The 13,890-nt window shown below is 29.9% G+C and overlaps 1 protein-coding gene across 2 annotated transcripts; it reads left to right on the forward strand.

Moving 5' to 3' along the window:
• Positions 1-6,669: 6,669 nt before the first annotated feature.
• Positions 6,670-10,016, forward strand: LOC133315581 (putative E3 ubiquitin-protein ligase XBAT31). Of its 2 annotated transcripts, none has more exons than XM_061517230.1 (8): positions 6,670-7,036; positions 7,159-7,218; positions 7,330-7,401; positions 7,502-7,623; positions 7,736-7,876; positions 7,964-8,071; positions 8,605-8,860; positions 9,314-10,016. In XM_061517230.1, exons 1-8 carry the CDS (start codon positions 6,857-6,859, stop codon positions 9,716-9,718), a joined length of 1,344 nt encoding a protein of 447 aa, XP_061373214.1. In that variant the 5' UTR covers positions 6,670-6,856; the 3' UTR covers positions 9,719-10,016. The 2 variants fall into 2 exon arrangements, with proteins under 2 accessions (XP_061373214.1, XP_061373215.1); XM_061517231.1 differs by having other exon boundaries at positions 6,967-7,036; positions 7,349-7,401; positions 9,314-10,014.
• The last annotated feature ends 3,874 nt before the right edge of the window (positions 10,017-13,890 follow it).

Raw genomic sequence — 13,890 nt, forward strand, 5'->3', positions numbered from 1 at the left:
AATGTGAAAACTACATATATGTGAATTATTTTTAAATGTGACATTATTAGAAAAGTCTCAAATACCGACAGAATTTATCGACGAAAAATATTTCATCAAAAATAGTGATGAAATTTTTGATGAAAATCATATACGTCAAAAAATTTCTGTAAAAACTAAAGACGAAATTAGAGACAAAACAAGAACCAGATTTTGTTATGATCACTAACATTAATTTTTTACGAAAAAAAAATCAGTCAAAATTATTAATAGAATCTAAATTCCGTCGAAACTTTCAACGAAAATATTTTCGTCCAAAATTTTGACGAAACACATTTCCATCGAAAAGTTTCGACGTAAAACAATTACGTCAAAAAATTTTACGAAAAATATTTCCATCAAAATTTTCCTCAAAAATTTTCGTCGATAAATATTTCCATCAAAATTTGTAATTAAAAATATTTCTGAAAAAATTTTGATGGAAACTTTTTTGTCAAAATACTTTACGAAATCTAAATTTCATCAAAATATTTCACAAAAAATGTATTAATCGAAACTTTTGATGAAAAATATTTCCATCAAAATTTTCAATGAAACACATTTCTATCAGAAAATTTTGACGGAAAAATTTTCATCAAAATTCTTTACAGAATTCAAATTTCGTCGAAAGTTTTTGACGGAAACTTTTTCGTTAAACTTTTTGACAAAAAAATTTTCTATCAAAATTTTTAATGAAACACATTTTTATCGAAAATTTTCGACGGAAAATATTTCCGTCAAGTTTTTTGATAAAAAATATTTTCACCAAAATTTTCAACGGAACACAATTCTGTCAAAAAAATTTCAATAGAAAATATTTTCGTAAAAATAATTTGATAAAAAATTTGGACGGAAAAAATATTCTGTCAAAATTCTTTACAGGTTCGTCGAAAGTTTCGAATAAAACATTTCCCTCAAAATTTGTGACAAAAAAATTTCCGTTGAAATTTTTGTCAGAACACATTTCCATCAAAATTTTGAACGAAAAAAGAATTTCGTCAAAATTTTGGACAGAATTATTTTTTCGTTTAAAAATTTGATGAAGAAATTATTTTCGTCAAAACTTTTGACGGAAATTAAATTTTGATAGAATTTTTTTTTTGTAAAAATTGTCATCGGTGAAAAAAATTCGTTGCTTTTTGACGAAAAAAATATTTTGTGACGAAATTTCCGTCGTTTGCAACGTAAAAATTTCATCGAAAATATGATCTTTTCAATATTGTGAAAAGTACATAAATAATTTTGTTAGAAATTTTAAATTTAATTTAATTTATAAAATATAATAATTATATGAATTTTTATAAAAGGATAAAATGATAAAAATATCTCATTAACCCTCTATTTTTTTCTCATTTACTATTTTTTACTCCCAAACAAGGGAATGAATATCCTTCAATTTCCTTTCCTTCTCCTCCAAACTCCCAAACAAAGCCTTAAAGTAACTGGGTAGATATGACGCATCCTATTACATCTACTAGTGCCACTTGGAAAATAATAGAAAAACACATGCAGACACATTAAATACAATTAACACACCCTTTAAGAAAAATAGAGACTTAAATGTTGAGTGGCCTATTCTACAATTGAGTACAAGAGTTCTTGGTCTAGTGACGAACTAACTAAATCTCAAGATTTGATCTATTCAAAGAATAGTAAATTCCATTTTTTAGAGTCATAATTCCTGGAGAAAGTGAAGAGGTTTAAGTCCGAGATCGGATTAGTTGAATCCATTAAAATTTTAGACACCGATTGATATTTATAAAAAAAAAAGAGTGTTGATTGGCTAAATTTTGCTCCATAATTCAAATTAAAATGATAAATTTAATTTGAATTTGTTTGAATAATCGGTTCCCATAGGTTAAACTTAATACAATTCAATTATCATTTATTCACGAATTTCTGATTTTTCGATGCAAGATCGTGAACTCTCAACTTAGGTCTCTCATATTTTTTGCCACTTCCTCATTTATTGTAACTTTCTCACTCAATGCTTAAACCGTCAATGATGAAGCAAGGGAGGGTTTAGGGAGGGTGGCCGCCCACCTTCAAATTTGTACAAGCCTACAGTTGTGACTTGTGAGTTGTGAAGGTCAATTATATTGTTTTAGGTCATATAAATGGTGATCGCCCCTTTCAAATTCTTAGAAGTCTTTCATTGTGAACATCATTTTTGTTTTTTTTTTAATTATATAGATATATATTTGTAACTTATAACTTACAATGAACATTAAACTTATTATTTCGCCCCCTTCACAATTTTATCTGACTTCGCCATTACAAACCATTATAAAAAATTTTTTGGGTATATAACCATTATCAAGTTTGTGATTATATTTGCTACGTAACTTTGTCATCATGTTTTGAGTAATGAGATTAATGAGGGGTGTAAAATAATAATGGTAATAAAAACATAAATAATTTAATTTCTATCTCCAATCATCGAAGAGTAAAAACTCAGTATTTTTTCTTGCAATAGTAGAAAATTTAAAAAAATTAGATTAGAAAAAAAGTAACGAGTGAAGATAAAACCCAGTCTTAATCATGGTTTAGTTTTGGTTGACTGAAATTGTTTCTAAACAAAACAAATACAATTAAATTTAATTGGTTTTGAGATTTTAATCCCAAATTCAAACTACACGAATACACCTATTAAACCTTACCACAAAAAAGAAAAAGAAAAAAAGAATACGCCTATTAAAAATAATGTCGCGGTTGCTTCTTTTCAAATTTGATTGCTAGCAGCCGGCGAGTTTCTGGTTTTCTGCCACCAGTAACCTAAGGATGTTAGATATTTTTATTTTTCTTCCCTAAAGTGAAAATTTTAAAGTAAAATTTGTTTTAGTTATTTGACCTATTCAAAGTTCAAACAAACTGATTCTTAAAGCATAAAACAACTTGTCTTTCGCTACGGAAGAGTGGATAATTGACTAACCAAAAATTCATTGACGAGGATAATTGGTTTCAATTGTTTCTTCAAGCAATGTTTTTGCCGTAAAGTTGAATTCTCAGTGCATAAGTATTATTATAATTATCATTAACAATGTAATCATTTTTATCGAAATATATTTCATCTTAACTCTTTAGGTTTATTAAAAAGAATGATATATAAGTATTATGCAATATTATTTATTTTAGGGTTCATATTTTCTTATGTTGTAGGATTGTAGGAGAGAAAAAAAATAGAGATAAGTTAAACGTGAGTCCCACATTTTATATTAAAAAAAAATTAATTAGCACGGAAAACGAATTTGTGTAGGAAAAAGTTCTACTCTCCTCTAGCAGCAGGAGAGTATGATTTCCGTTTATTTTATTTGATGTATTCTTCAATTTTTATAACATTATACTAGTTTTAAATATTGATTATTTATCTCTTCTATTTTTATAATCATCAACATCACATTATAAAAAAAAATCTTAACGTGTATGCAAGTGGGTGAAGAGAAACCTACGACGGAGGATCACCCACGAATGGACTAATAAGATATTGGTTTATGAATTCTCTCATTTATATAGTTTTTACTATTGATCAATGTAAGATTCATTCACATTTCAATATTCTTAGCTAGCCTGAACCCAACTCACATCCGATAGGATTTTTATGTGGATTGATAGGAGCTTATGATGTCGGATCATCATCAATGAGTCAAGTTAAATCAATCATCTCAAGTGAGTTTAACAATTAACATTGCCTCAATCAAAAACATTAATACATTAAATTTGTATGTGCTCCCACTTATATAATTTTCAATTAATCCATTACCGACTGATATGAGACTAGTTAAATATCCCTAACACAACATAATATGGTGCGAACAGGGAAGTAGAAAGTAAGGGAGCAGTATCATTTTATAATTGACTACATAATATATATGAGTTTAATAATTTTTATGTTATAAAAGATTGTTTTATCTTTTACACATACACATAAAAATATATAGGATCTATATGAAAAAAGAGAAAAAAAATAAATATAAATCCTATCTATTTATATATATATATATATAAAATAAATTTATCTCCTATACCAAACACTAAATCATATATACGATCAATAGAAAAACTTTTGAAGAACCTATAAAATAAATAAATAATTGATTTTTAGTTATTTAGTATAAGGATCAATAAAATTGAATCGAATAGTCTACAGCAGACATACATAGGAGGAGTAGGACCATGAGTTTTGACTAGAAGTAAAATCTATGGCTTGACTCACGAAGAATTTTCCCATGACAAGAAAATAAGTAAACAAGACCAACCAGTTCCAGTCAAATTGGGGAACGCGTATAGCCTAATTCGAGCCCGAACTTCTAAGTTCTTCTTTTTGACATGTTTACCAGTCAATAAAAGAGAATCATATCATTTAAATATGCAGACACATGAGATAACTTAATTATTTTGATTCTTCAAAAAATATAAAATAAATAAATGAAACGACAGTAAAAGTTTCAAAATATTTAAAGTAAATTTTTTTAAATTATCAACAAAAATTATGAGACTCATTTTAATCATTTGTTTAAAAAATTTGACTTGTGGTTATTTTAAAATTTAAAATAGATCCAGTTAATTAAAATATTAATTTCTATAAACTTTAAACAAGATTCATGTTAGTCTGTTAGAATGACTAACATATGAATCTATTTTGAATTTTAAAGAAATTATAAATTAATTTTTTTTTAAAATTAAATTGAATCTTATAATATTTATTGAGATTTATAAAATATTTTATTCAAATATTTAATAGTCACTGAATAAAATTACAACTCCTTCGTTATTCTAATCCGTTTCCCCTGTGCATCCAACTAAAGTTTAAAATAGTTAAAAAAAGAGGACTATAGGATTCAAATATGCAGTAATATGACATGACATGCTAACGAGTTTGTAGGAGTGCTTTTCAAGTTTGAACATGAAGCGTTGGATTTGAGGAACGGCAAAAAAAATTTATTTATTGTAATTTAATTAAATAATTATATATTTATCGCAGTTTTGGAAATAATTACGGATCTATTGCACAATGTGACGTCTTTTTTGGGCGTCACATGTGACGCCTCATTTAGGCGTCTCTCACCGAGGGAAGACGCCCCAATGAGGCGTCTCTCATGAGGTGTTGACACGTGTCATTTCTCTCTCCAAAAAAATAATAATTTAATCATAAAACTTTTGAAGGCCATAACTTTTGACTCGGGTATCCAATTCAGGTAATTCTTTTTTTGATTCCACATAACTTTTCGAGATCTACGCAATGACATCTCATTTGATATATTTTATTTCTCACAAACATAATTTAAATTTACAAGAATGGTATTATAAGAGCGTTTAAATCCACAAGCATCTGAGTACTAGATTTGTGATTTAATATAAAAAAAATAATCCAATTCAGGTAATTCTTTTTTTGATTCCACATAACTTTTCGAGATCTACGCAATGACATCTCATTTGATATATTTTATTTCTCACAAACATAATTTAAATTTGCAAAAATGGTATTATAAGAGTGTTTAAATCGACAAGCCTCTGAGTACTAGATTTGTGATTTAATATAAAAAAATAAAGATTTAGTTTGTGATTTAAATTTAAAAAAAATCACATTTTTTAATTTTTAATATAAAAAATAAATAAAGTTTTGGTTTGTGATTTAAATTTAAAAAAAATCTAAAAAATTATCATTAATAAGGAAAACAAAATAAAGATTTAATTTGTGACTTAAACTCCAAAATCAATTTGAAAAATCTGTATAATAAAAAAATAATTAAATAAATATTATAAATCTCTAAGTAAGAAGGATTTTATTTTTGAAAACCATTCAGAAGCTATAATTTAAATGGCTTTAAAGAAAAAAGTCATTAAACAGAAGGATGTAACTTATGATACCGTATGATTCTAGATACGAAAAATCAACCAAACGATACACAATACGAATTTCAGTTCAATAACATTGTACACTATTTTTTTTCAAACACTTGGTTTTGGTGTGTTTGGTGTTGATTCGGAAAGAACTAAGAGACTTTTAGGTTTAAACGCTCGTATAGTATCATTCTTGCAAATTTAAATTATCTTTGTGAGAAATAAAATATATCAAATGAGATGTCATTACGTAGATCTCAAAAATTTATGTGGAATCAAAAAAAGAATTACCTGAATTGGATACCCGAGTCAAAAGTTATGGCCTTCAGAAGTTTTATGATTAAATTATTATTTTTTTTGGAGAGAGAAATGACACGTGTCAACACTACATGAGAGACGCCCAATTGGGGCGTCTTCCCTTGGTGAGAGACGCCTAAATGAGGCGTCATATGTGATGCCCAAAAAAGACGTCACATTGTACAATAGATCTGTAAATACTCTTCAAACTGCAATAAATACGTAATTATTTAATTAAATTACAATAAATAAATTTTTTTACCTTTGAGAAACAAAAGGTAGATATTTTATGTTACATGACATACCTTATGTCATAAACAGACTCATACCATTATTATTATTTTTTTCTCAATAAAATTCACATATTCATGTGTTTATGGCATAAAATGTGTGTGATACTCAGAATTCCCATATTTTATTTGAATATTTGGGGGAAAATGGAGCCTACCCTATGTGGAATCTGAATGATGCCATAGCCAAGTCAGAATCAGTAACTGACACTCTCAGCTAACTTTGTCTCCCTCCTTCATTTCTCTCTCTATACTATGCCATTTTCACACACAGCACACACAGGTCACTTCTCAAACTCAATAAATGTGGAAGCTTTGATTTGGAAACGTGGAACTGCAGGCCACCGTCTCTGCTAAAGGTGGCGCAGTCAGTGAAGAAAAAGAAACGATTCGCCATAGAAAAGAAAGGGATGGGTCAGAAGCTGAGTTGCAGAGGGAGCCATGAACATGGACTCTTCCGTGCTGTGCAGCATGGGGACCTTGAAACTGTTGCAACTTTGTTACAGACACACCCAACTCTTATGCATCACACCACTGTCTATGATAACCACTCTGCTCTTCATATTGCTGCTGCTAATGGCCAGATCCAGGTGGGTTTTTCTTCCCTCTCTTTTTTCGTTTCGTATTGTTTCTTGTCAATTTGTTTTGCTTACCCGATTGGGTATTCATTTTTGGGTCCTTACATTTTTCTTGTTTTTGTGGCAAGTTGCAGATTATATCTAGGCTTTTGGATGGATCTGTGAATCCAGATGTGTTGAATCGCCAAAAGCAGGTAACTTTTTGCTGTTATTCCCATCATTGCTCATATTTTGGAATGGATGAATGTGGGTTCCACTTCAAAGTGTTCCTTTACTTATCCTTCATTGCATTGTGATCGATTCAGACTCCGCTTATGTTGGCAGCAATGCATGGAAAGATCGCCTGTGTGGAAAAGCTCCTTGAAGCTGGTGCTAATGTATGTGAAGTTTCCCCTGATGTTCATTCCGATTTCTTTTGATTTTAATTAAAAAGAAAAAAATTTGCGTGTAATTTAAAAAATAAAATAAAATTCTCAGGTATTAATGTTTGATGCTCGTTATGGAAGAACCTGCTTGCACTATGCTGCCTACTATGGACATTCTTCTTGTGTTAAGGCAATTCTTTCTGCTGCTCAATCTAGTACAGTGGCTGCTTCTTGGTTGGTACTTTTCTGTTTTGGCATCAATTTCTCCCCTAATTGATTCATTTGGGTGATTTGTCATGATGCTTTTTGAAAATTTTAAAAAGGAAAATAATTCAATTCATTGCAGGGGTTTTCCTCGGTTTGTGAATGTTAGAGATGGTAAGGGTGCAACACCATTGCATTTGGCAGCACGTCAAAGACGGCCTGAATGTGTACATATTCTATTGGACAGTGGAGCCCTTGTTTGTGCTTCAACTGGCAGATACGGGTAATGATTTGTGAAAGTTCTGGTGGTGATAAGCTTGAATTTGATGTATTCATTTGTTTTTGTGGATTGATAAATTGCTATTTGCAGCTGTCCTGGGAGCACTCCTCTTCATCTAGCTGCCCGAGGGGGTTCTCTGGATTGCATCCGGGAATTGTTGGCATGGGGTGCAGATCGTCTTCAACGTGATGCATCTGGGTACAGTATAGTTCCTAAATACAAATTCTTACCATTCGAGAAGATCTTATTGGGTGAAAGTGAAACTTAATGATTTTTGATAAAACCACTCTCCATTAAACCCCGACTAGGGAGTGTAGGGGTCAGGACAACTTGTTTGCAGTCTTACCTTTGCATATTTGCAAAGATGATGTTTCCTGGATTTGAACTCGTGACCTCTTAGTTACAAAGGAGGAGCTTTATCACTGCTCCACCCTCGCCCTCTTTAATGATGATTGATACATATGGTTAAACATCGTTTTCATCAAAATTTATGTAATTTATTTTTAATGGGTTTGCTTACCATGATAGTGTGATATCAAAATGTAAGTCTCTTAGGAAAACCTTTAATTTTCCCTATGCAACTTTTCAATTTAAGAAGCAACTTTCTTCATTTAACAATGTTGTCATTCATAAGTAGAATATATTCGTAAAATTAACTTGCCATGTTTTGTTCAGCTTTTATTCTCCAAATTTCTGGAATTGCCTTCATACTGTATGTTGTGTTTATGCAGGCGGATACCATATGTAGTTGCTCTGAAACACAGACATGGCGAATGTGCAGCATTGCTAAATCTTTCATCTGCAGAGCCTCTTGTCTGGCCATCATCTTTGAAGGTCATCAGTGAGCTTAATCCAGAGGCCAAAGCTTTATTAGAGCGGGCTTTGATGGATGCAAACAGGGAAAGGGAGAAAAACATATTGAAAGGGAGTTCTCGCTCTCTTCCATCTTCTTCACACTCTGATGGGGTAGATGACAATATCTCTGAGGTTATTTGACAAACTTCTTGCGTTTACTACTTTTCTTAGATGTGCAATTGAATTGAATTATCCAAAGGGTAAACCCTGGTGCACAAGGCTCCAAAGGGTAGGTGTAAAGTTCGACTGTATATAGTCTTACCCTTGTATTTTGCAAAGTGGCAGTTTTCCATACCTTTCTGTCACCAGGAGCAACCTTAACGCAGCTTCAAGGCTCACCCTCTAATTTAAGTTTTCCCATTATGCATAAACTCATTATAGGGGGATTTCTATATTTTGAATTTTAGTCAAGTTTAAAATCCATTAAATATTCATTTTTTTTAGCAAGTTTTAAATCCTTCTCTCCTTGATGTCTAATCTATGTTTCTCACTTGCATCCACTTCTGCCATTATACTCTAGTGAGAGGAACATCAATTTTTGCTTGAACAACTATATACTCATTGTGGGATTGAATATTAATTCAGGTTAGTGAGACGGAATTATGCTGCATCTGCTTTGAGCAGGTGTGTACAATTGAAGTCCAAGACTGTGGCCACCAGATGTGTGCACAATGCACACTAGCCCTCTGCTGCCACAAAAAGCCCAACCCTTCTACTGCTTGTCTTACCCCACCAGTTTGTCCATTCTGCCGAAGCACCATAGTTAGACTCGTGGTTGTCAAGGTAGAAAGTGATGATGACATTGATCTAGATGGTGTTGATATTAGTTGTTCCAAGCTAAGCAACTCAAGGAAATCCAGAAACTTGAATGAGGGAGGTAGCAGCAGCTTCAAGGGATTACCCAGTGTGGGTTCATTTGGAAAAATGGGTGGCCGAAGTTCTGGAAGAATTGCTGCTGAAAATAAGTGGGTTGATAATAAACCACAGTAATGCTGATGGCTGGTGTGGTATATGTTCTTATTGATAGTAATTGCATATTGGTAAGATGTGGTAACCAGTTGCTTGACCTGCAAGGCAAAATGAAAGTGTAACAGGAGTTTAATGTAATGTTGGGAACTAAGCAAATTGTGGTTGGGGAAAGAGGCGTATGTCATGTTGTAAATTGTAATATTATTATTACTTGGGAAAGAAGAAGCATCCCCTGCATCGATGATTTTGGGCGTGGTCAATTATAGTATTTGTAATCCAGTGAAGTGAGAAGTTCTTTTTCTCATTAATAGAAGTCTAAGATCATATGAAAATGTATTGTGTATTTGCTTCTTATTTGTTTCTTTTTGTACCGAAATGAGCAATAATATACCAAAGAGAAATGGTTGGCCTGCTGTTGGTTGTCATGTGATTATGTCTGCGTCGGTGGAATAATTTGTACATTCACCTTAACACGAGGAACCTTACAATTTTATATTTGTGGAGAAGTTCATGTGTCAGGGTCACTTGCTTCTGACAGGGCTTCAGATAAAGTTCCTTGACCTAACATGTTTACAAGCAGAATCAGCATCATTGATAAATAACTGTGAATACTGTGTAGCATCATGTTCATGTCTCGTGTCTGGTCTAATAATTTCAGAACTTACTAGAACTAAGCAGAACAGTAAGATAGAAAGTTGTTTCGTGCTTTAAACTTGGCCAATAAAGATGTCACTTTTCTCTAAATAAAGATAAATGCAAAATAAACTTTTTTTTATACAAAAATATAGTGGAGAAGTGTAATCAGTCTGAATGAACTTTATACACCAAATATATGAAGGTGAGCTACACTTCAAGAAAATACGATTTTACAAACTAAGCATAATTTACTAGAAAGTTGTATTTTAATTTAATGCATCACATGTAGTTTGGTATTGTCAAAAATTATTTTTAACTTTTGTTATTGACTTTTTCAATAATCTCAATCTCAAAAAATAATTACACATAATCATAATCTCAATCCCATAAAAAAATATCTTATCTTATTATAAAAATTATAAAAAGCTGAAAAAAAAAAGTTGTCGAATTCATAGGCGATAGTTTGTCTAGTTATTTATAAAGCTCGCTTATACTCAACATCGTCAGATTAAATTTAGACTAATATTTTTTATTGACCAGCAATCAAGGGATTTTAATTTAAAATTAATCTAACAATAATAAATTTATGATAAGTATAATTGATCTTACTTTTTATTACATGTAATCTTAATTCATCTAAAAAGTGGATTATATTTATAGAATTTGGCTTTTACATGTTTAAGCGTATTTTAAAAAAATGTAAATATGATTATTGATCAAATAATTAAAAATAAATCTTAATAATTTTATAATTTATCATATATATATATATATATATATATATATATATATATATATTTTTGTTATCAATCTAATTGTTGTTTACTAATTAATGATTATAATTTTATTTATTTTTGAAAATATACTCTATCTTTGCAAGGGACAATATTTTATACAACACAAAAAAAAATGGGTGAGATCCATTTTTTTCTTTTCTTTTTTTAGTAGTTTCACCTTTTTTTTTGTATTACATGTGATAAATTATCTCATTCAACATGAGGAACAATATTTTTTTTTTTTTTTGGATATAAGTAAGAATTGAACACATAACTTAATACATCCTACCTAAATCCCTCACCATTAGACTAAATCTATTGACTTAATATCCCTTATTTCTAATTGGATCTGAATCCTCTTATCTGAAAAAAATGATATAATCATGTAGAAAATCATAATTATATAAAAATGGTTTAATAAAAAGAAAAAAATATTAAAATAAATAATTATAAAATAATAATCATTGATTCACTTTTTATATGTTTTCACATAATCATCTCATATTTTTTTCATGATCTGTTTCCATTTCTAATCATATGGGCTTTAGCTACATTAAAAGTTAACAATTAAATAGTTATGCTATGAATCTCGTAATCTTCCCATTTGGATCCAAATCAAAGTGGTTGCAGATTCACATTAATCTGAGTGGAAACGTGTCAGGTACGATATAAGCAATAATGCTTGAAAAGGGAAAAAGTTACGTATGTCATTGATCCAAAATAATACAGCAATCCATGTGATCAATCAATCTCAAAAATCGATACAGAGCCATCAGAAAACCATCTTTCTCAATTTTCATCTGATTTGAAAATTTGTTAAAGCGACGGAATTTACCTTGATATAGTATTATGTTTTTTTTTTTCAGAATTACATAGGTTAAATGTTATAAATTAAATAATAAAATTTATACAGTAATAATAAAAGTTACTGGCTTATAAAAGTTTTAAATAAATAATAGAAATTACAAACTCTTTAAAATTATAAACTTTTGTTATTGAATTTGTAAATTTTTTGATATAATATAATATATTTTCTTGGGAAATACCAAAATGAAATCCTGCAATGAAATGACTAACGGCATGACATAGAAATGGGCCGTCCCAATACACAAGCTTCAAGAATGATTTAGAAATGAAGTCTTATGCTTTGAGGTCTGATAGATAAAGGTGGAAAAAAAATTTGTTTTGAATAATTGGCCATTTAAAGTTGTATCAATATTTTAATTACCTCGCGGGGAATGTTGTTTGAATTACAGCATTCTTCTACTCCGAATACAAGAGAAAGTATAAAAGGATATTCAAAAAAGAGAAAAAAGAGAGAGAAAGTATAAAAGGTGTTGTGTACTAAGCATTTTGTCAGGGCTCTGACGCTGATGTAAAGGATCGAGGTATTTTGGTTTGAAGTCTTTTATATAACCACTTATTACCCAACTTTTTAGCTCCAAATCTATCATATATACATTTATTGTTCTCAATGAATTATATAAGAAAATTTTCACACTCAACAAATTTTATTGAATTTTTTAGAAGGATCAAATATATAATAAACCGTTAAAAAATAATGATTCATGTGAAAAATAATAATAATTTAAATTCGATATTTATCAGAATTTAGGTATCGAGGATGGGTCAATGAATCCACCCCAGATTACAATAGCGAGATAAGAGTATGTTTGATTGTGTTCTGATTTTTTTATTTTTAAAACTGTTTTGTAAAATAGTTATTAAAACAGTTGTTTTCTATATTTTTTACTTTTTGAAAGTTAAAAACCAAAACAGAAAATAAAAACAACTCAGACATGTTCTCTAAATTTAATTTTAAAAACAAAAAAATTATAATTTTTAAAACATTTTTTACAAAATAAATCTTACCAAACGAGTTTTTTAATTTTTTTTTCCTCAAAACTACAAAACTGAAATCAAACAGAGCCATTAATGTTTTCAGAAATTGATACTCTTCTCCCATAAATGACGCGTCAAGATTCGTTGTGTTTTTTCAATCCAGGATTGGTCCTTTTCTTGACAGTTGAACAGTTTTGTCATCTCTCTTGGGCCCGGAGAACACAAAATAATTAATCTTCACGCTCCAATGGGTTTAAAGTTTAAACGGATTCCTTTCTTGTACATTATCTTTATAAAAATCTTTTCATAATATAATTAAGGGATATATTTTTCTTATGTTATAAAAAAAAAACTATCTCATGTTATAGAAATAAAAATATAAGTAGGACTCATAGATAAGAGAGAGAGAAAAAAGAGTGGTAGGACCTAACCTCTTTTTGTGTGTGTAAAAAAAAAACTATCTCATGTTATAGAAATAAAAATATAAGTAGGACTCATAGATAAGAGAGAGAGAAAAAAGAGTGGTAGGACCTAACCTCTTTTTGTGTGTGTAGATAAACATAACCCTATAAATAATCAAATCAACGGATGGGAATAGCATCGTTTAAACAATGTTATTTATACACTAATTATATTACATTTTTTTTAATAATAAAAATAAAAATCACATGTGTAATGTGTCAAACTTTTTTTGTTTACTGTTATGGAATATTTTCATATCCTAACCACCTATCCAAGGATCCCTTAAAGGATAATTCTCCAATTATCCTAACAATATAAAACAGTAAGGCAACTAAAGATAGAGTCCCTATCCCAACAGAAAGGAAATTAAATCCTACTACAACTGGGAGATCTACACAAGCCCAAGAGGTAACCCTTATAAATAAGAGGTTAAAGACCCCAGGTATACACTTTTAACCTATTTACTAATAGTGCCAA

Source organism: Gastrolobium bilobum, unplaced genomic scaffold, assembly GCF_033153095.1.
Source record: "Gastrolobium bilobum isolate Gb01-03AN ecotype WA unplaced genomic scaffold, APGP_CSIRO_Gbil_v1 utg1559, whole genome shotgun sequence".
In the NCBI taxonomy this organism is placed as follows: Eukaryota; Viridiplantae; Streptophyta; class Magnoliopsida; order Fabales; family Fabaceae; genus Gastrolobium; species Gastrolobium bilobum.

Coding starts and splice junctions, on each gene's coding strand:
- LOC133315581 (XM_061517230.1), top strand. CDS start 6,857: ATGGGTCAGAAGCTGAGTTGCAGAGGGAGCCATGAACATGGACTCTTC. Junction 7,624..7,735: donor AGTACAGTGGCTGCTTCTTG/GTTGGTACTTTT, acceptor AATTCATTGCAG/GGGTTTTCCTCGGTTTGTGA. Junction 7,877..7,963: donor GCTTCAACTGGCAGATACGG/GTAATGATTTGT, acceptor TGCTATTTGCAG/CTGTCCTGGGAGCACTCCTC.